The sequence below is a fragment of the Schistocerca nitens genome, chromosome 7, assembly GCF_023898315.1.
Source record: "Schistocerca nitens isolate TAMUIC-IGC-003100 chromosome 7, iqSchNite1.1, whole genome shotgun sequence".
Lineage (NCBI taxonomy): Eukaryota > Metazoa > Arthropoda > Insecta > Orthoptera > Acrididae > Schistocerca > Schistocerca nitens.
This window is the reverse complement of record NC_064620.1, coordinates 426,203,623-426,226,087: the sequence shown is the minus strand read 5'-3', so window position 1 is coordinate 426,226,087 and position 22,465 is coordinate 426,203,623. Positions and strand designations below refer to the sequence as shown.

The 22,465-nt window shown below is 43.2% G+C and overlaps 1 protein-coding gene across 1 annotated transcript in view; it reads left to right on the top strand.

Annotated features, from left to right (window-relative positions):
• LOC126195360 (slit homolog 1 protein-like) overlaps window positions 1-22,465 on the top strand; it is a 129,389-nt gene that overhangs the window by 62,533 nt on the left and 44,391 nt on the right. The window contains exon 4 of the mRNA XM_049933938.1: window positions 4,069-4,242. Within this exon, the coding sequence (XP_049789895.1) occupies window positions 4,069-4,242 (174 nt within the window). The remainder of the gene's footprint in view (window positions 1-4,068; window positions 4,243-22,465) is intronic.

The following is a 22,465-nucleotide window of genomic DNA, read 5'->3' as shown; positions in this document are numbered from 1 at the left end:
TTGCTCGGCCTTCATTGACCATACGTTTTCAATTGGTGAGAGATCTGGAGAATGTGCTGGCCAGGGCAGCAGTCGAACATTTTCCGTATCCAGAAAGGCCCGTACAGGACCTGCAACATGCGATCGTGCATTATCCTGCTGAAAGGTAGGGTTTCGCAGGGATCTAATGAAGAGTAGAGCCACGGGTCGTAACACATCTGAAATTTAACGACCACTGTTAAAAGTGCCGTCAATGCGAACAAGATGTGACCGAGACGTGTAACCAATGGCACCCCGTACCGTCACGCCGGGTGATACGCCAGTATGGCGATGAAGAATACACGCTTCCAATGTGCGTTCACCGCGATGTCGCCAAACACGGATGCGGCCATCATGATGCTGTAAACAGAACCTAAATTCATCCGAAAAAATGACGTTTAGCCATTGGTGCGCCAAGGTTCGTCGCTGAGTACACCATCGCAGGCACTCCTGTCTGTGATGCAGCGTCAAGGGTAACCGCAGCCATGGTCTCCGAGCTGATAGTCCATGCCGCTGCAAACGTCGTAAAACTGTTCGTGCAGATGGTAGTTGTCTTGCAAACGTCCCCATCTGTTGACTCAGGGATCGAGACGTGGCTGCACGATCCGTTACAGCCATGCGGATAAGATGCCTGTCATCTCGACTGCTAGTGATACGAGGCCGTTGGGGTCCAGCACGGCGTTCCGTATTACCCTCCTGAACCCACCGATTCTATATTCTGCTAACAGTCATTGGATCTCTACCAAGCGAGCAGCAATGTCGCGATACGATAAACTGCAATCGCGATAAGCTACAATCCGACCTTCATCAAAGTGCATTTCTCCTCCTTACACGAGGCATCACAACGTTTCACCCGGCAACACCGGTCAACTGCTGTTTGTGTATGAGAAATCGTTTGGAAACCTTCCTCATGTCAGCACGTTGTAGGTGTCGCCCCCGGTGCCAACCGTGTGTGAATGATCTGAAAAGCTTATCATTTGCATATCACAGCATCTTCTTCCTGTCGGTTAAATTTCGCGTCTGTAGCACGTCATCTTCGTGGTGTAGCAATTTTAATGGCCAGTAGTGTATTTAAGGATTCTCTAATTACAAGAATAATAAAGTTAAGAACAAACTGTTTCGTTGTAGGACCAGTTGTAAGAAATGTGGACGCTGTCAGAAGTGGATATAAACTATCGAAGGGCATTTGACAGAGGAAGTCTGGCAAAAAACTGCGGTCCTGTGAGGGAGGTACAGAGTTGGCGAGTGAGATAAAACCATGAATTACAACAGCTTGCAAAGGTGAAAGATGTAGTGAAGTATTTTCATTCTTTGTAAATACACTAATTAGGACACATGGTGAGGATAGTAAATGACAGGATGTCGAAAAGAATAATAAAGGAAGACTACATTTCACCAGGAGGAAAGGCCGACCAAGAATGAGATGGTTCGAAAATGTTGGCTGACGTTACCAAGATAGAAATTCTAGGATGAAAGATAAAAGCAGAGAACAGAGACGTGTGGATGCAGATATTTGAGGAGGCTAAGGCACATCTAGTGCTGCAATACCAGTGAAGGAAAAGGATGTCTTCTACAGGAATGAAGATAGAAACTTACGGTAAATCAACTTATGCATCGTACTTCAAAAGTTTTATTTTTAAAGCAACTCTGCTATTTCACGAGGGTATATCTTTTACATGGATGCACATGCAACCTTGCGTACTTTTTACGAGGGGCATTCAATAAGTAATGCAACACTTTTTTTTATCGGACAGTTTCGATTGGAAAATTGCGAAATTTATTGTGGGATATTGTGGAATATTCTCGCTTCAGCCACTATAGTTCCATGAGGTTCCAATTGGTGGCGGCGCTATTAGTAGCCTTCAAAATGACGTCTACAACAGAGGTGCGTTCGAAGCAGAGATCTGTCATAGACATGCTTTGGCGGAAAACCAGAGCATCGCAGATATTATTCATAGGCGCTTGCAGAATGTCTACGGAGATACGACAGTGAACGAAAGCACGGTAAGTCGTTGGGCGAGGCGTCTGTCACCCCTGCAACAAGGCCGCCCAAACCTGTTCTATCACCCACGTGCCGGTTAGCCGCACGTAGTGACTCCTGCAATGTTGGAACGTGCGGACACTCTCATTCGAGATGATCGACGAATCACAATCAAATATCTCACTGATCAACTGGACGCCTCTGTTGGTCGTGCTGACACACTCGTCCACTACTTGGAGTACTCAAAGGTACTTGCCCGCTGGGTTCCTCGCCGCCTAACAGAAGACCATGAAGAACCACGAAGGACCTTCTGTGCGGAACTGCTTGCGGGCTAAGGCTAATCGTGATAACTTTTGTCGAACATGGTCATAGGCGATGATACACGGGTTCGTCAATTCGAACCAGAAAGGAAACGGCATTCCATGAAGTGGCGCTACAACATCTCTTCTCCGAAGAAAAAGTTCATAGCGGCACCATTGGCTGGTGAAGTCATGGCGACAGTCTTCTGGTACCCTGAAGGAGTTATTCTGTTTGATGTCGTCCCTCATGGTGCAACGACTAACTCTGAAATGTATTGTGCTACCCTCATGAAATCGAAGAAACAACTTCAACGTGTTCGTCACCAAAGAAAGTATATGAACTTCTCCTTCTCCATGACAACGCAGGGCCTCACACAAATTTCCGCACGAGAGAGGAGCTCACAAAACTTTATTGGACTGTTCTTCCTCATGCACCCTACAGCTCGGATCTCTCTCCTTCCGACTGCTATCTGTTTAGCCCAGTGAAGGATACTCTCCACGGGAAACTGTTGTGGATAATGGTTGCGTAACATAAAATTTAGCCTAAGTTTCTGTCTTCGTTCATGTAGAATATACAGTTTTATGAAATATGATGAGTCTTCTGGATGAATTTTTCACTCGACAGCGGAATGAGTGCTGATAAAGAAACTTCTTGGTAAATAAATACTGTGTGTCGGACAGACTCGAAATCGGGACCGTTGCCTTTCGCTCCACCAACTGAGATACCCAAGAACGACTCACGACTCGTCCTCACAGCTTTACTTCCACCACAACCTCAATGGTCCCGAGTTTGAGTCTCGGTCCGGCACGCAGTTTTAATCTTCCAGGAGTTTCAGGATGAGTCTTTCCGAAACATCCTGTACTGTGTAGAAATCGCCTAGCCGTAAGTAGAGTCGTCTAGAAGTATACATTATATTTCAAGATGCATTGGACAACTTCAGTTAATGCATGGCGTAAGTATAAACAAAGCAATATTATCTTTCTTTCCTGTGTACTGTGCTGTAAGACACGTTTGCCACCTATGCTAGTGAACGCTAGTCGAAAGTTACTGTACTATCTGTTTCTACAATTGCTGCCCAATGCTTTGCTCTCCGTGTACGAGGACTGTGTGTAACCTATTGTCGGCGTCGTGGAGGTCGTAGGATATTCTTAGTAGCGCGAGTTGTATTGATACATCCAGTGGACCAGTCTATTGCCCGTCGAATCTCTGTAACAGATCTGAAGCGAATGCCATGAAGCGCTTTCTTCAATTTAGGAATCAGGTGAAGTAGCAAGGGCTTAAGTCCTGATAGTGTGATTGATGGTACGGCACTTCCCAGCCCCAACGATCGAACTAATCAGTCACAACGTGCGCCGTAAGCTTCCGAGCGTTGTCCTGCAAAATGATCAGCGGATCCCGAAGAAAGTGTCTCCGGTTCTTTTTCTAAGCTGTGTTCCAAAAATTAACGAACCACAGTCCCCGGATTTCAGGAACTCCGACTTCAACTTGATTCCTAGATTGAAGGAAGCATTCGCTTCAGAACCGTTACAGAGATTCGTCGGGCAACAGATCGTTCCACTCGAACCATGGACACAACTCGCGCTGCTAATGGTATCCTACGGCTTCCACATCGCAATACTGGTAACAACTCTGAAGAACAGTACAACTTTGGAACATGTATCAATTTTGCGTAATTTGTAAGTAATTAGTTGACACTATTTAAAGTTCCAGCCGTCCTATGCAGATGATATGGGCAATAATTAAGAGTTGGTATTTTCCTTCTTTGACAGGTGTTTTCTGGCCTCAGTTCGCTGGAGTTCATCGATCTTGCTCAGAATCAGCTCAAGTCCTTGCAGGTTGATTCGTTTACCAGCGTCGAGAGTCTGCACTTTCTCAACCTCTCTGGCAACGCTATTGAGAACATTGAGCCACGAGCACTGTTCGCCTTCGCACCGAATTTACAGGTCAGTTCTCACTCAGTTCGTGATCATCTTGCATAAAAAAACTTTTGAAATAAAAGAAAAAAACTGCAGGAATTTTGGCGAAGCTTCTCTGGGAAGCATCTCATGAACCAATGAATCGAAGCGACAATAATGACAGACCACTCGTACACACTGAATAATTCGAAGATAGCGTATATATTACACTGGTCAGTTCAAGTTGTTTTGTCAGTTGTTTGTGTATTTGTTTCGTCACTCAAATCTTCGCGACCTTCCTTTGTTTACTCAAAAATTCATAATGTAATTAATACACAGATCAGTTCCAACAATGACTTCAAAGATGTGGAAGTGTTTGACTCTCACAGAAAAGCAACTGTTTGTTGAGGCCAAGTAATGTGGAGTGAAAACAAAAGGATGTGTTGAAAAATTTCGGGATTCCACTATCCACGCTGTCAATAGTGCTGAAGCAGAAAGATCGGACCGCTGAAAAAGAATCATACAGAGAGACGAAGTGGAGCTAACCTCGCCGTTTTTAAAAAGGAGAAACAGTGTCATCTCTGACTCTAAAAGATGCAACGTCATCATTGGAAACGTTGGGCATGTATATGCTTAGAACAGTAGTAGATGTTGATGTGTTTGCGGCCTTGATCACATTAGAAAATGCACTTGATCAAGCACACTGGAGGGCACTGAAGCAAAAAAAGTACACAGAAATTTTTTTTTCGTTGCAAAATAAAACTTAAATGTTCTTAAGTGTTTTAGGAATTTCTATGTGCTTTTCATTTTAGTTGTTAAAAAGAAAAAAGTTTATGAAACTTAAAAATGGATTTCGGTTTAAGTTCTAGTTGCTGCTTTGTAAAGAAACACAGAATTAATTTTTAACTTCCGTATTTGGATGGGAAGCCCTTACTTCGACTTTTTCCTGCTTGCTCCTACATCACTCGCACCTTCGTTAAATCGAACTGTCAATTATTCAGGCTGAGGTCCCTTGAACTTCGAATTATGGGGGGCAACCGAACGGACAGCCAATCAACGGAGGAGGTTCAAATGGCTCTGAGCACTATGGGACTTAACTTCTGAGGTCATCAGTCCCCTAGAACTTAGAACTGCTTAAACCTAACTAACCTAAGGACATCACACACATCCATGCCCGCGGCAGGATTCGAACCTGCGACCGTAGTTGTAGACTGTAGCGCCTAGAACCGCTCGGTCACCCCGGCCGGCTCAACGGAGGAGGATTGAAGCAGCCGAGGTGAGAGGTTACAGACGCGTAGATTGGATACTATGGCCGTTAATTGTACTGCCAGTAGCAGACAAACTATGCGCTTCAGCTAATGCTAATCCGATGTCTCAGCTGAAAACGCCTCGCACGTGTCACACTGGCTACCTTAATTCACGTGCAGTAGCAATAAATAGTAATTGCGCTATTGGGTTGTAACTGTTTACTTTAATCCTTGTGAATGTTAGGTGATTAGGTGATAGTGACTATTCCAGTATTGGTATGGGTGCACTCGCTGATCCAGGCTTCGTCTCTTGGGTAGAGAGGGGGGGGGGGGGCGTTGTAGTTGCACTTCGTTACTGTGTCTCTGCCCCCCCCCTCCCCCAAATAGAATCCCACAGACTCCTAGGATTTTAATAATGATAACAACATAATGTATAAAATGTTTTGTCCCTGCTGCTCAACTGCGTACTAAAAAAGACAATCAGGGAAAGGACGAAGAGAACTGAAAAAGAAAGAAATTTAAAAATCATAATTGGGAAAAATGTTGATAGTGTGAGAACTGATTATATGGCAGCAACAAACGATCCTGCAATATAAGCTGAAACTATAAAAGATGCAGCAATGCAGATAAATCCTCTACAAGAGACACCTTCCAAAGCAGGTCTATGTACATATTTTGGAAAAACAGAATATATGGCAGACACAAAGGAGGCACAGAAACACATGAAAACTCACTACGGAAGCACAAAAATGACTACTAAATTTTCTAGGAGAGATAATACAACCGAATGCTTTGGGAAAAGATTTTAACTTTTAAGTTAAAAAAAAAAAACATTGTACAAAAAGAAATCACTATCCACAAATGCCAAACTTCGACATAACTACTTTGTCGTTACACAAGAATGCCTTGCTTCAGAACGCCTTTCGTTAAATGCAGCCAAACGATTACGTGAAACAAAAAAGGACGACAGCAAAATCGTTAGGAAAATCTTGGGACCAAAATATGACAATGGGAAATGGAAATTAAGAAGTAATAAAGAAGTTTACGAAAGAATAGAAGGATAATTAGACACACGAGATAGAGAAGAATTTATTGTTTAGATACCTAAAAGAAGCAAAATGAGAAAGAAAAACAAAAAGGGATTACAGCTATTTTGACAGAAACCAAAAACATCAATGGTGTGGATGAAAGGATTTAAAACAGACATGATAGAAACTGAAATATCAGAGGAAAAATAATAACAGGGAAAAGTTCAGAGGAAAAGCAAAAGGTTTGAAAGGCTTCCAGGGTAAAACAAAGAAGAAGACAGGCGCAATACGAACAGAAAAAAGAAGCGAACAACACAGAGAAAGAATAAAAAAACTGCTGGAAAGAAATGAAAAAAGAAAGAAGGCGTAAGTTATTTTATGTGCCCCTCAAGAGACCAAACCCATATAAACTGTTTATTTACAATAAAATATATTAAAAAATGGAATACGATAACAATAGTGATTTGTGTACACCAGTCCTCAGTACATCGCTTTAGCATAAAGTCCAAGAGACTGTAATCTAGAGAAATGAAGCATTTGAAAAGCAAAGTGTTCGGAACATGAGAATTACATGCGTCATGAAATTATTTTAAGAACGATAGCAGCAACAAACTCTCACAACCTTGACAGTGGCTTAATTTACACAACCCAGAATCAAAACGTTTACTCATCACAACGATTGTGAATACAGTTCAATGGCTGTCCGAAAATCTAATCGAAGGGATGTTGTCATTTTCTTTTTCAGTGGTTTCCGCCTACGTGTGGGATGTTAGTGTTTCTGTTACTTCCCTTTCTGTCTTCCCTTATTCAAATTTCTGAGGTTCGATGGCCCTAGCTGTGTACTCACGAACTGTAATGAGTTATCTGTCGTTGACAGCAGGTACTGTCAGCCTGTGAATGTGCTGCTTTAGATGACTGGAATGTTACCGATCAGGACCTCATGCAGGTAACTGGGAGTATGCCATATTAAACGTGACTTGTAATCACTAGAACTACTTGTCGTTTTAGAGACTCATTTTTCATGATACTTTATTCTCCGAACATTCACAGTAAAATCTGGAAATTTATACACGTAAAAAAATGTTGTGTTAAAAGTTTCTTTTTGTGGGAGGGGAGGAGGTTCGTGACCCCCAAAACCTTCCTTTTTTTCCACTTCTTTGTGGGTGTGTCTTATATTCATCTAGTTCGTACATTTCATCCTCGCTGTGACGTGAAATACAGCACTATGGCGCTTATCGTTCAATTACAATGGAATGTGGTTCATGTCAGTGAACACCATTATTCCAGTGACGGTTTTTATAGTACCCAGTTACCATATGGCACGGAGGTGTTATTTGCAACTTTTTCCGTCACTTATTTTGATGTAGTCTTCTCGGGGTGTTATTTCTTTTTCCCTTTCGATGAGATAAGAGGTGTTTTGAAGCTTTCTGGACAGATTCTTCAGATGAAGGTAAAAATAGGCATTTTAGGAGAATTGCATTTTAGGGGAATCCCGTCTTGGAAATTTATTTGCAATACCAAATTTTCCTTTACCTCTCGTTTTAATGCATTTTATGAAGATCTTAATAAATACAAAATGTTGAGTGTTATTTCGATTTATCTGCAGTGCGCCTACTAGCCATCAACGATTTCATCCAGATTTACTGTGTACTTGGTCAGAAATGGAAGTGACAGAACTAGGAGTTCCTGACAGCCAAGCGTTTTATTCAGAAGAAAACAGAATTTTGGCGCGGTTCGGGCGAGGCACAAGCCATTTACGTCAGTGTAGCCTCAGGGCAGCGATTAGCGCGGAGGAAAATCTGAGGCTCGTAGTTCGAGTCGCTATGCAGAATGTTTCTTTTATGTACAATTTTTACTTTTCTTGCACTGCAAATAAATCGAAATAACGCTCAATATGCTGTATCTATCAAGATCTTCCTAAAGTACACGAAAAGAAGAGGTAAAAGAAAATTTGGTATTGCAAATAAATTTCCAAGATAGGATTCCCCTCAAATGCACTTCGCTGGTGGACACATGCGATGCCTATTTTAATCTTCAGCTGAAGAATTTGTCCAGAAAGCTTCAAAACAGCTCTTACCTCATCGAGAGGGAAAAAGAAATCACATCCTGGGACGACTACATCAAAATAAGCGACGGAAAAAAATTGCAACACCAACAAATGATTAATGTAGAATAATAAAATTTCAGGAATACATTTTTCTAGGTAATGTATATAAGTGGCTAACATTGCAAGATCACAGATTAATGTAAGCACGAGGTAAGCCATCGCAAATGTGCAATGCTGGTGCTTTCATAACCGGTGTAACCACCAGAATGTTGAATGCAAGCAGGCAGAGTCCCGTGCAGTGTGCTGCACAGGTGACGGACGTCTGTTTTTGGGACGGAGTTCCATGCCTGTTCCACTTGGTCAGTCAACGCAGGGACGTTTAAATTCGTCTCCGGTCCCAAATTTCCCTTGCCTTTGCTCCTATGCCACTTATAAAAATCTTGATAAAAACAATACATCGAGCGTCATTTAGATTTACTTGAAGTCCAAGTAAGATAAAAACTGCATAGGAACTCGAACCCACGTCTCTCGGAATAATGTTCTGCACACTTTGCGTTTCGCTAACCGCTGCCTGGGAGCTAATCTACCGTAAATGGCTCATGCCTCGCTGGGCCAGAGCCAAAAATGCTGTTTTTTTTTTTTTTTTTTTTTTCAAACTCTTCGCCGTCTGGAACTCCCACTTTCATTTCTAGCCAAGCTCTGCATTTACAGGGAGACAATTATTGAACTATATGAAACAAAACCGTCATAACTTCTGAACGGTTTGTGTTACGACGTCCAAACTGCACGGTTGGCCACGGAGCATGATGCGAATTAGTATGTGCATGCGCACGAGCCGTGTTGTTGTCGACCACTTTCATTTGGATGGGTTCGTCAATAAGCACTTTGGGGACCGCCTTCTGGCTCTGGGGTACCGCGAGACCACTGGCAAGGGGCCTCGATTGTCCGCAATATTATCCGGATCTGAACAAATGTGATTCCTTTTTGTGGGTCTATATTAAAGGAAAGATGTACAGCAATAACACCAAAACCAATGCTGAGCTGAAGACAGCCATTCAGGAGATTATCGGCAGCATCGATGTTACGACACTACAGTGGTTCATGCAGAATTTCGTTATTCGTCAGCGTCACATCATCGCCAGTGATGGCAGGCATATCGAACATGTGATAATCTAAATCCGAAAAATCTGTAGCGACTTTAACATGTAGAATAAAATATGTGCAATCAGTAGTTTGCAAATAATTTACGTTTCTTTGTATATACACTCCTGGAAATGGAAAAAAGAACACATTGACACCGGTGTGTCAGACCCACCATACTTGCTCCGGACACTGCGAGAGGGCTGTACAAACAATGATCACACGCACGGCACAGCGGACACACCAGGAACCGCGGTGTTGGCCGTCGAATGGCGCTAGCTGCGCAGCATTTGTGCACCGCCGCCGTCAGTGTCAGCCAGTTTGCCGTGGCATACGGAGCTCCATCGCAGTCTTTAACACTGGTAGCATGCCGCGACAGCGTGGACGTGAACCGTATGTGCAGTTGACGGACTTTGAGCGAGGGCGTATAGTGGGCATGCGGGAGGCCGGGTGGACGTACCGCCGAATTGCTCAACACGTGGGGTGTGAGGTCTCCACAGTACATCGATGTTGTCGCCAGTGGTCGGCGGAAGGTGCACGTGCCCGTCGACCTGGGACCGGACCGCTGCGACGCACGGATGCACGCCAAGACCGTAGGATCCTACGCAGTGCCGTAGGGGACCGCACCGCCACTTCCCAGCAAATTAGGGACACTGTTGCTCCTGGGGTATCGGCGAGGACCATTCGCAACCGTCTCCATGAAGCTGGGCTACGGTCCCGCACACCGTTAGGCCGTCTTCCGCTCACGCCCCAACATCGTGCAGCCCGCCTCCAGTGGTGTAGCGACAGGCGTGAATGGAGGGACGAATGGAGACGTGTCGTCTTCAGCGATGAGAGTCGCTTCTGCCTTGGTGCCAATGATGGTCGTATGCGTGTTTGGCGCCGTGAAGGTGAGTGCCACAATCAGGACTGCATACGACCGAGGCACACAGGGCCAACACCCGGCATCATGGTGTGGGGATACTGGCCGTACACCACTGGTGATCGTCGAGGGGACACTGAATAGTGCACGGTACATCCAAACCGTCATCGAACCCATCGTTCTACCATTCCTAGACCGGCAAGGGAACTTGCTGTTCCAACAGGACAATGCACGTCCGCATGTATCCCGTGCCACCCAACGTGCTCTAGAAGGTGTAAGTCAACTACCCTGGCCAGCAAGATCTCCGGATCTGTCCCCCATTGAGCATGTTTGGGACTGGATGAAGCGTCGTCTCACGCGGTCTGCACGTCCAGCACGAACGCTGGTCCAACTGAGGCGCCAGGTGGAAATGGCATGGCAAGCCGTTCCACAGGACTACATCCAGCATCTCTACGATCGTCTCCATGGGAGAATAGCAGCCTGCATTGCTGCGAAAGGTGGATATACACTGTACTAGTGCCGACATTGTGCATGCTCTGTTGCCTGTGTCTATGTGCCTGTGGTTCTGTCAGTGTGATCATGTGATGTATCTGACCCCAGGAATGTGTCAATAAAGTTTCCCCTTCCTGGGACAATGAATTCACGGTGTTCTTATTTCAATTTCCAGGAGTGTAGTTCAATAATTGTCACCCTGTACCATAAATTTGGACGAAATCGGTAATTTGTAGGAGCGTCCCTTGTTAGTTGCGTTTCTCGTGTACTTGGATTTTATCTGATAGTTTCTGTAATTTTTCGAAGTTGTTTGGACACAGACATGAAACATACATGTATGCCACGTTCATTATTTAGAGAAGACGAAAACAATTTCGGAACTTTAGTTAAAATACATTATTCTCTCTGTCTTTAGTATGTCTTACGACAGGTTTCAACTGGTGGCCCTCTTTCGTGTCCATTTCTGAGCCTCTTCCTTCATGTGTTTGTCTGTTCGTACATTTCTCATGTCGTCCATCATTCTTATTCTCTTCCTAATTCTTTTTCTCATCCCTTCCACCTTTTCCTCTATAATTCAATGTTGCACACAATTCCTACGGAGCATACATCCCAGCAATACGGTTTTGCTATTTCTGATCACTTCAGATAATCTTGCTTTGATCTCTATTTTTTCCATTACTCCTTCATTTTCAAGTCTGCCAGTTCACTTCACCTCAATGATTCTTCTCCATAGCCATATTTCTCAAATCTTTCTAAACATTTTTCTTCTTTCTTTTTAACTATTTATAACACTACATTCCAGACTTAACATTCAGCAAATATTTTCTTCAACACGACTGAAATACTTTTAGCTGTTTAAGTGCTTCACCTTCTCAGATGCTCTCTTTCCCATAGATATCCTGCTTCTTACTTCCTCCGTACATCTTGCATTCCATGCCATTAACCTTCCCAGGCACGGGAAGGTTCTATCTTTTATCCGTCTAAGAATATGTTAACCGACGCTTCCTTCTTGCTTATTCTAATTCCTTTGTCTTTCTTTATTCCAAACTCTTACCCCTTCTTTGAATTACTTTCCTATATTTATCTTCATTTCACACTCCTGAGTCCTTCTTGGACTTGTTTTTAACATTTGCTACAGTTGTGTTGTGATTGCACCAGCAGTGCTTGATCATCCATGTATGTTACAGTCTTTCTCCTCCAATTACTATGCCTCTTGCATCCTCTATGGCCCTACTTACCTGTTCTTCTCCATATATGCTGTACAGCTTGAGTGACAGTGAGCACCCCTGACTTACACTTCTTCCAGTGTTCATCTCTTCTGTCTCCCCATTATAACTCTACCGAAACAATTCAAGAGAAACATTATCTGGTACAAATATTATTATGTTTCACAAAATGTTCATTTTTTTTACGCTTTTTGTATTTGTTCGAAGCGGTCCCGATAATACTCTTTCCTCTCTAATGTTGGTACCTAAAAACACGGTTTTAGAATTCTTGAGGTGATGAAAATCCCTGTACACGCATTTTCTGCTCGATATAAGGAAATAATAAGAACTAACTTTGTACAGACACTATGAATCAAATGTAAGCATCTAAGAGCTCTTACTGTATTAACAGATTCAGTACTGTATTATTCATTATTCCTGTATATTTTTTAGGACCGTGGCTTTTTATTGTATGCACTTTATTGTTGACATTCGCAAATAATGCGATAGGTATAACCTTCTAAAGAGGGGCACTAAGTGCCCATAACCGGTAAAGAAATTAAATTTTTTATGCAACTGGTTGCTTATTATTTCATTACACACGATTACAGTTGCTAAGGGTGGATGAAATACTAATAATAACTCGTTAGGCGATAAATAAAGTAAATACACTCCTGGAAATTGAAATAAGAACACCGTGAATTCATTGTCCCAGGAAGGGGAAACCTTATTGACACATTCCTGGGGTCAGATACATCACATGACCACACTGACAGAACCACAGGTACATAGACACAGGCAACAGAGCATGCACAATGTCGGCACTAGTACAGTGTATATCCACCTTTCGCAGCAATGCAGGCTGCTATTCTCCCATGGAGACGATTGTAGAGATGCTGGATGTAGTCCTGTGGAACGGCTTGCCATGCCATTTCCACCTGGCGCCTCAGTTGGACCAGCGTTCGTGCTGGACGTGCAGACCGCGTGAGACGACGCTTCATCCAGTCCCAAACATGCTCAATGGGGGACAGATCCGGAGATCTTGCTGGCCAGGGTAGTTGACTTACACCTTCTAGAGCACGTTGGGTGGCACGGGATACATGCGGACGTGCATTGTCCTGTTGGACAGCAAGTTCCCTTGCCGGTCTAGGAATGGTAGAACGATGGGTTCGATGACGGTTTGGATGTACCGTGCACTATTCAGTGTCCCCTCGACGATCACCAGTGGTGTACGGCCAGTATCCCCACACCATGATGCCGGGTGTTGGCCCTGTGTGCCTCGGTCGTATGCAGTCCTGATTGTGGCACTCACCTTCACGGCGCCAAACACGCATACGACCATCATTGACACCAAGGCAGAAGCGACTCTCATCGCTGAAGACGACACGTCTCCATTCGTCCCTCCATTCACGCCTGTCGCTACACCACTGGAGGCGGGCTGCACGATGTTGGGGCGTGAGCGGAAGACGGCCTAACGGTGTGCGGGACCGTAGCCCAGCTTCATGGAGACGGTTGCGAATGGTCCTCGCCGATACCCCAGGAGCAACAGTGTCCCTAATTTGCTGGGAAGTGGCGGTGCGGTCCCCTACGGCACTGCGTAGGATCCTACGGTCTTGGCGTGCATCCGTGCGTCGCTGCGGTCCGGTCCCAGGTCGACGGGCACGTGCACCTTCCGCCGACCACTGGCGACAACATCGATGTACTGTGGAGACCTCACACCCCACGTGTTGAGCAATTCGGCGGTACGTCCACCCGGCCTCCCGCATGCCCACTATACGCCCTCGCTCAAAGTCCGTCAACTGCACATACGGTTCACGTCCACGCTGTCGCGGCATGCTACCAGTGTTAAAGACTGCGATGGAGCTCCGTATGCCACGGCAAACTGGCTGACACTGACGGCGGCGGTGCACAAATGCTGCGCAGCTAGCGCCATTCGACGGCCAACACCGCGGTTCCTGGTGTGTCCGCTGTGCCGTGCGTGTGATCATTGTTTGTACAGCCCTCTCGCAGTGTCCTGAGCAAGTATGGTGGGTCTGACACACCGGTGTCAATGTGTTCTTTTTTTCATTTCCAGGAGTGTACGAGCACTGAGACATTGATTCGTTGTTTTTGCTCTGTCACATATTCTATGGTTCTGTTCGACAATTGATACAATCATGATGAAGAACGATGCGACGTTTCGGTAATTTTTCACGATTTCATCGGTTCCTTGTCCCAAACAAACTGTCGTATACCACTCAGCATTAACTTACCTTTGGTCCCCTAAAGCAGTGGTCGTCAAAATGTGGCACGAATCAAATATTCTTGCGACCCGCAGTTCCTAGCCGTATTGTATGACAAATTTATCTAGCAACTAGTCAAATCGGAAAATGTCTACTTACTTTAAGAGCTTCTTGAGAGTGTATCTTTCCTGCTCAGCAACAATCAAAAATACTTACATAAGTATTAATATTTTAAGATCTGCTTAATTTTAATTGACGTTGGTGAATTCGACCATGAGCTAACGTAAGTTGGCCGCTTAACTCAGGGCAGAGGGGTAAGTACGTAGCGTGGCCGTTGCAGGGTTAGAGAATGTGAGGCGGAATATTTTGTTTGCCTTCCAGTGCTGACAGCTCATGGGCGTATGCTCCTTACATCTGTCAACTGCTAAAGTGACTTGGGTTCGTGAATACGCACGATAGGGACAGTCATCTTAAAATGTTAAATTAAAGCTGTTGTCATACAACGCAATGAGGAGAAGAAAAATTCCATTCAAAAAATTTTTGATCTTACGTTATATTACATAATGTATTTACAAGTAAGTATAGTTGATGATATTAATCAATTAATAATCCGCTCACACAGACAACACAACACCACTTCGCCAGGCAACTACGTTGTCACAACGTCCGCGTTGCTGAGGTATACAGAGAAGAGTGGACACGAAGTTTTCCAAATGGTGCCACCTTTTGACCGGCGGCCAACTTACTGCACCCTTACGATAGCTATTCAATTTGGGGCTCAAGACATATTAACTTAAGTAGGTTACCTATTAATAATAAGGTCGGTACATATGCGATCCGAGGAAATGCCCACAACGTCACTTTGGGCTGTTGAGCAAAACTACTTGACGACCTCTGCTCTAAAGCAATGTCCAGCATAACGAAACAAGCGATCGTTTTGTTAGAAGTGTTCCGCGAATGAACTACTTTTGTTGGTTTCGGTTCGTCTTGAAATACAAACTGTTTATGCTGCTTATTTCCCTACTCGTATGAATATATCCCAGATTCGAACGATGTTACGATATTTTATTCGGCTTTTGCAATCACTCACGCGAATTTTTTGACCATCTCCATACACCAACAATGACATCAGCCTGTTTCTGAGTTTTGGTAAAATGTGCAGAATCCTTAGGGAATATATCGTACCCGCCGATAAATGTTCGTACAAAATCGAATGTACTGCAGTTTCGGATTTGTCTAACTCTATTTTTATATCGCGGTAAATATGCCGACCCTCGTCACTCACATTGCGCAAATCATCGACGTTTTTTGGAACAACATCCGACTTTATCCTCAGTGTTCACGAAAGCACGAACACGACGAAATTCTGTAAACCAGTTATAATGTCTTTTCTGAAGACGATTGATTACCAAAAGTTGAACGAAGGAAGTCGTGATATTGTTGCTCTCGTGAAGACTAAAAAAGAAGTGAGTTGTCATTACGTAGCAAACTTGAAGCCGACGTTCGCCATCCAGTATAACCCAAAACATTACTTACACCGCATTTATACCTCCATGGTTCACCGCCATGGTACTTCCCCCTGACGTCGCACTGACGTGCCTGCGCCCAGTTCCGACCGTTGAGGATGTCTGTCGCCTTCGAGGTCGCATCCCAGATAGAATCTGGCTCTTTCATTGTTTGTAGACGCTGTTATTTCATCGAAAATGATAACTTCCGTCGTTTATGGGTGTACTAATGAACTGATCGCGATCTAAAGTTTAAAGAAATCACATTTCATTTGTAAGTGGAGCATTTCAAGAAACATTTTCTTTTGTTTACATGAATTATGGTTGCGCTCTTTACTTTTATTGTAGTGGTTTAAATTTGTATTATTGGCCACATACTGGATGACGTATCGTACGTAACATTTCAAAGTGAGGAGTTGTGTAAACTACAGTGAGACTAGTGCACTGACAACAAGAACTCTAAAAAAAAATTTAAAAAAAAACAGCAATTCTATTACGTATGGAGGTGTAGGCCTACCTCTAAGCTGTTCTGTTTCTTTGACGTTTCGATAATCGTTGACATGCACAAGATAGAATAGCCTGCCTTGCTTCTTTTCTATTGTACATGTTTATGGGCTAACAAAGAAAATGTAGGAAAGTTTTTTGTAAACGAGAACCTTAAAAATGTAGTGCATTCGAGTTGAAAGCTGAAAATGAGACGAACACAATGGAGTACCAGTAAGCAAACAATCATTTGTTTCGGAGTTCCAGCTGCATTTGCTATAAACAAACAAGTATTTGTTTCGGATTTCCATCTTAGTTTGTTATCGATAAAATACAGTAAAAGTGGAATTAAATGGAATGCGGAAGCATTCTTTTCACATCACACCCTACTCTTCCTGGTTATTCGAAATATATCAGAAAAAAACAATTTACATTAATGGGTCCAAATGTGTCGTATTACTAGAGCAAATACGCGCTCAAGAACAGAAAAACGTTCTAAATTACGTTTCTGACACTACGTTTTTCGTGTAAGAACTGCAATGTTTAGTATTTAAAACAACTGTTGCGTGCACACGACAGAAATAATGAACAAATGGCAATAGTAAGAAATAATGAACAAATGGCAATAGTAAACATTTGTTAATGTTTTGGGCTATTTAAAATGGCGGCAGGCCTCGTCCACTCCCGTTCCAAAAGTGGTACAACGTAAGTCTATAGACCTATTTCCGTTCTTTTTTACATCCATGTTAAGTCTACTGCACCACCTCCCTTTTTTTTTTTACCTCCATGGTTGCTCTGTTAGCCTTCATACAAATCGTAAAGAAAAAACATTCGATTGATCCCTGCAAGTGTAATTTACGTTTTTTCCACGACACTTTTTCTTCAAGTGCACACAGTAAACAAAATACTCGGCCAATTTCGGAGCTGCCATTTTATAATCACAACCACAAACTGAAAACTTTACTTTATATATTAACCTGCGAGTGCGTAAGAGACTATGACTACGATTTTTATTGTCTGACAAATTATTCATTTGTATGAAATCTGACCCATGGACTCAATCTAGCTAGCTATGTTTTTTAAACTACGTAGCGACAAGTGCACAACGGAATAATTACAGGAGAGTTAGCAGAACTTAAATTAGGACAAAACTAAAATCATAAGCCGTACAACAGATCACATGCAACTACTCATAATAAGCGTCTGTGAATTACGCCTTGCAGATATAACTCGTGCTATGCAAATGTGTTTGCAGTCTCTATCCTACAACACCTAGTAAATGGGAAAGACCTGAGCTAACTTGACAACAGAAATTTATTTCGAAGTTTCCGTTTCCGCAACCAAGTATCTTGGACTTCAGCTGCAATATGAACTTACCGGGATAATTGAAAATTTCATTTAAAGAAAAAAAATCATCACTGCTACAGGCAGTTTACTCCCTCTCAGGTGTAGTTAAAGCGAACGTAGTACATTCGAGAACATATGTAGACTTCTGAATAAAAATAAGAGGAGTGAGCGATAAGTTTGTAAGAATGCTATATTATATGAATAATTAACATATTTTCCAAAAACTGAATACAAAACCCTGTGTTTTGTGTATAAATCCCATTCAACAGGCCACTTATCTTTCTGTGACCATGCCTGTACAAAAGGCAAAGAAAAATCACCATCTGCAACTGTTAATGATCGAAGTATTATATGATTAGTGGAATACCAACGAGATAAATAATCTGAAGAGTCGGATGGCTGAATTAAAACTGGGCATTGATTGCCACATGCTCTTACCAAATTAAGAATTCGATAAAATATTTTACATTTCCCATGTTAAACACTTCAAAATACTAGTGTGGTTTAATAAGTCTGGTAAATTTCCTTGAAATAATGGAAAAGTTTTGTTGCTTGATTATTCCAAGAATCTCAACAATGTGCAGCGTACAGGTCATTGTTACAGCCTGAATTGGTCAGTGTGATGACTGCGATTCAAAATGGAGAAAACCGAGTTTCGTGCTGTTACTAAACATTTTCATTGGAAGGGTTGGACTGGCACAAAAATCAAAACAGAACTGGGTGAAGTTCACATGGATTTCGCACCACCATTGGACACCATTTACTTTCGGTTTAATGAATTGAAGTGTGGTCGGACAAGCACGGGCCGTCAAACTGAAGTCATCACAAAGGAAAGCATTGACAAAATCCATGACGTGGTAAAGCAAGACCGCCCAATAAAAATTCACGTCATTTCTCAGACTCTACACATCTCAACTGAGCGAGTACATAATATCCTAAACTGAGAATTGACTATGAAGAAGCTGCGAGCGAGGTAGGTGACGCGATTGCTCACAGTCGACCGAAAGCGCACCAGGCACAACATTCGAACACCATGTCTGGCGATATTTAATCGCAATTCGCAGACTTTTTGCACCGATTTCTGACTGTTGATCAAACCTGGATCATCATACACCAGTCAAAACGACAGTCGAAACAGTGGACAAAGGCTGGCGAAAGTTCGCCGAAGAATACGAAGATCATTTATCAGCTGGAAAGGTGATGGCAAATGTTTTTTTTTTTTTTTTTTTTTTTTTTTTTGGGATTCCCAAGAAGGAATCCTCATAGATTACTTGGAAAAAGGCGGACCTGTTTCTGGACCCTGTCATGCTTCATTGTTGGATACTCTGGAACTTGCGTTGGATGAAAAAAGACAAAGGCTGGTAAGCTAAATAATAATGCACCATCCCACACATGAGCGATAACAACTGGGCTGGCGAGATAGGCACCCTCCAAGGGTGCGGGCACAGAGGGGGCAAAAAGTGACTGAAAAAAAAAACAAGAAATTCCATTTAAGATTTAACCCGAAGGAATACGTGTTCTGCTACCTCTCGTGTGGTTTCTTCTGTCTACTAGAAGAAGCCTTTCCCTCGGCTCGAGACTAAACGTACGCTCTTGTCGGACTGTCATTTCGTCCAAGTGGTGTCATAAATGATTACTACTGAACAGCCGTCGCATCAGTCATGTGCTCAGAGTAAGCTTAGTTCACACAGCTGCCACCAACGCAGTTAGCTCACATTCAACAATGGAGTTTTTGCTGCTACTTCACTACGACTTTGTAGGTTACCAAAGGTTGGCGAGCGGATGCCGAAGCAAATATGCTATATGATTCGAGCATTCCGATTTTGGCCGACATCTAAAATGGTTCAAATGGCTCTGAGCACTATGGGACTCAACTGCTGTGGTCATCAGTCCCCTAGAACTTAGAACTACGTAAACCTAACTAACCTAAGGACATCACACACATCCATGCCCGAGGCAGGATTCGAACCTGCGACCGTAGCAGTCGCACGGTTCCGGACTGCGCGCCTAGAACCGCGAGACCACCGCAGCCGGCGGCCGATATCTATCAGCTGAAGAGTTGAATGAAACTGTTTATGCTGTAGTGCTTCAAAGTACACTACTGGCCATTAAAATTGCTACACCACGAAGATGTGCTACAGACGCGAAATTTAACCGATAGAAAGAAGATGCTGTGATATGCAAATGATTAGCTTTTCAGAGCATTCACACAAGGTTGGCGCCAGTGGCGACACCTACAACGTGCTGACATGAGAAAAGTTTCCAACCGATTTCTCATACACAAACAGCAGCTGACCGGCGTTGCGTGGTGAAACTTTGTTGTGATGCCTCGTCTAAGGAATAGAAATGCGTACTATCACGTTTCCGACTTTGATAAAGGTCGGATTGTAGCCTATCGCGATTGTGGTTTATCATATCGCGACATTGATGCTCGCGTTGATCGAGATCCAATGACTGTTGGCAGAATGTGGAAATCTACGTGTTCAATAAGGTAATACGCAATGCCGTGCTGGATCCCAACGGCCTGGTATCACTAGCAGTCGACATGACAGGCATCTTACCTGCATGACTGTAACAGAACGCGCAGCCACGTCTCGATCCCTGAGTCAACAGATGTGGAAGTTTGCAAGACAACAACCATCTTCACGAACAGTTCGACGACGTTTGTAGCAGCATGGACTATCAGCCCGGAGACCACGGCTGCGGTTACCTTTGACGCTGAATCACAGACAGGAACGCCTGCGATGGTGTTCTCAACGACGAACCTGGGTGCACGAATGGCAAAACGTCATTTTTTTTCAGATGAATCCAGGTTCTGTTTACAGCATCACAATAGTCGCATCAGTATTCGGCGACATCGCGGTGAACGCACATTGGAAGCGTGTATTCGTCATCGCCATACTGGCGTATGACCCGGCGTGATGGTATGGGGTGCCATTGGTTACACGTCTCGGTCACCTCTTGTTCACATTGACAGCACTTTGAACAGTGGACGTCACATTTCAGATGTGTTACGACCCGTGGCTCTACCCTTCATTCGATCCCTGCGAAACCCTACATTTCAGCAGGGTAATGCACGACCGCATGTTGCAGGTCCTGTACGGGCCTTTCTGGATACAGAACATGTTCGGCTGCTGCCCTGGCCAGCACATTCTCTAGATCTCTCACCCACTGAAAACGTCTGGTCTATGATGACCGAGAAACTGGCTCGTCACAATACGCCAGTCACTACTCTTGATGAACTGTGGTATCGTGTTGAAGCTGCATGGGCAGCTGTACCTTTACACGCCATCCAAGCTCTGTTTGACTCAATGCCCAGGCGTATCAAGGCCGTTATTACGGCCAGAGGTGGTTGTTCTGGGTACTGATTTCTCAGTATCTATGCACCCAATTTGCGTGAAAATGTAATCACATGTCAGTTCTAGTATATTTGTCCAATGAATACCCGTTTATCATCTGCATGTCTTCTTGGTGTAGCAATTTTAATGGGCAGTAGTGTATGTGAAACAATAATAACACATAATAATAATAATAATAATAACACTTAATAAAGTGAACTGGGAAACACATCTCACATATAACTAACCATTTCACTCCCTTTAATTTACTGTTGTAAATGCTTTCAACTTATCTCATTGTGAAAAACATACCGCATATTTTGATACTAAATATTGCACAAATATCGATACACCTGAGCTAGTAAGCGAAATAGTGGCTTTGGAATTCCAGTAGAAAGAGCTGATGGGAACAGCTTTGCCGCAGCTTACCGTTTCGATATTTTGAAATTACGTTTAAAGTAAGGGTTACGTTATGCTCACCCAACCATCGTAACAGCTTTGAGGATGTTTATGACAACTCCAGTGACTGGAGCATCTCATCAGCGGGGAGTGTCAGCGAGTTAAAAGTTATGAACTACTTAAGGTCTAGTAGATTGTCAAATTCAATTATCCTGACGGTAGAATACGACACAGCTGCTAAACTTGACTTCAGTTAGATATTCAATAGGTATGCTTCGCTCAAAGGCAAGGACAAATAAAATTGCCTTAAGAACTCAGTTCTTCGAAAGGAATGTGTTCTCCTCACATAAATACAGCGCTGTTTCTTTAGTTTCGAATTGATAATTTATGCACAATAATAATTCAGGAGAAGGAATTATTAGGAGTAATCCACTAAATTACAGGCCCATATCGTTAACGTCGATATGCAGCAGGATTTTAGAACATATATTGTGTTTGGCCATTATGAATTACCTCGAAGAAAACGGTCTATTGACACGCAGTCAACATGGGTTTAGAACACGTCATTCCTGTGAAACACAACTAGCTCTTTATTCACATGAAGTGTTGAGTGTTATTGACAAGGGATTCCAGATCGATTCCGTATTTCTGGATTTCCGGAAGGCTTTTGACACTACTACAAGCGGCTCGTAGTGAAATTGCGTGCTTATGGAATATCGTCTCAGTTATGTGACTGGATTTGTGATTTGCTGTCAGAGAGGCCACAGTTCGTAGTAATTGACGGAAAATCATCGAGTAAAACAGAAGTGATTTCTGACGTTCCTCAAGGTAGTGTTATGGGCCCTTTGCTGTTCCTTATCTATATAAACGATTTTGGAGACAATCTGAGCAGCCGTCTTCGGTTGCTTGCAAATGACGCTGTCGTTTATCGACTAATAAAGTCATAAGAAGACCAA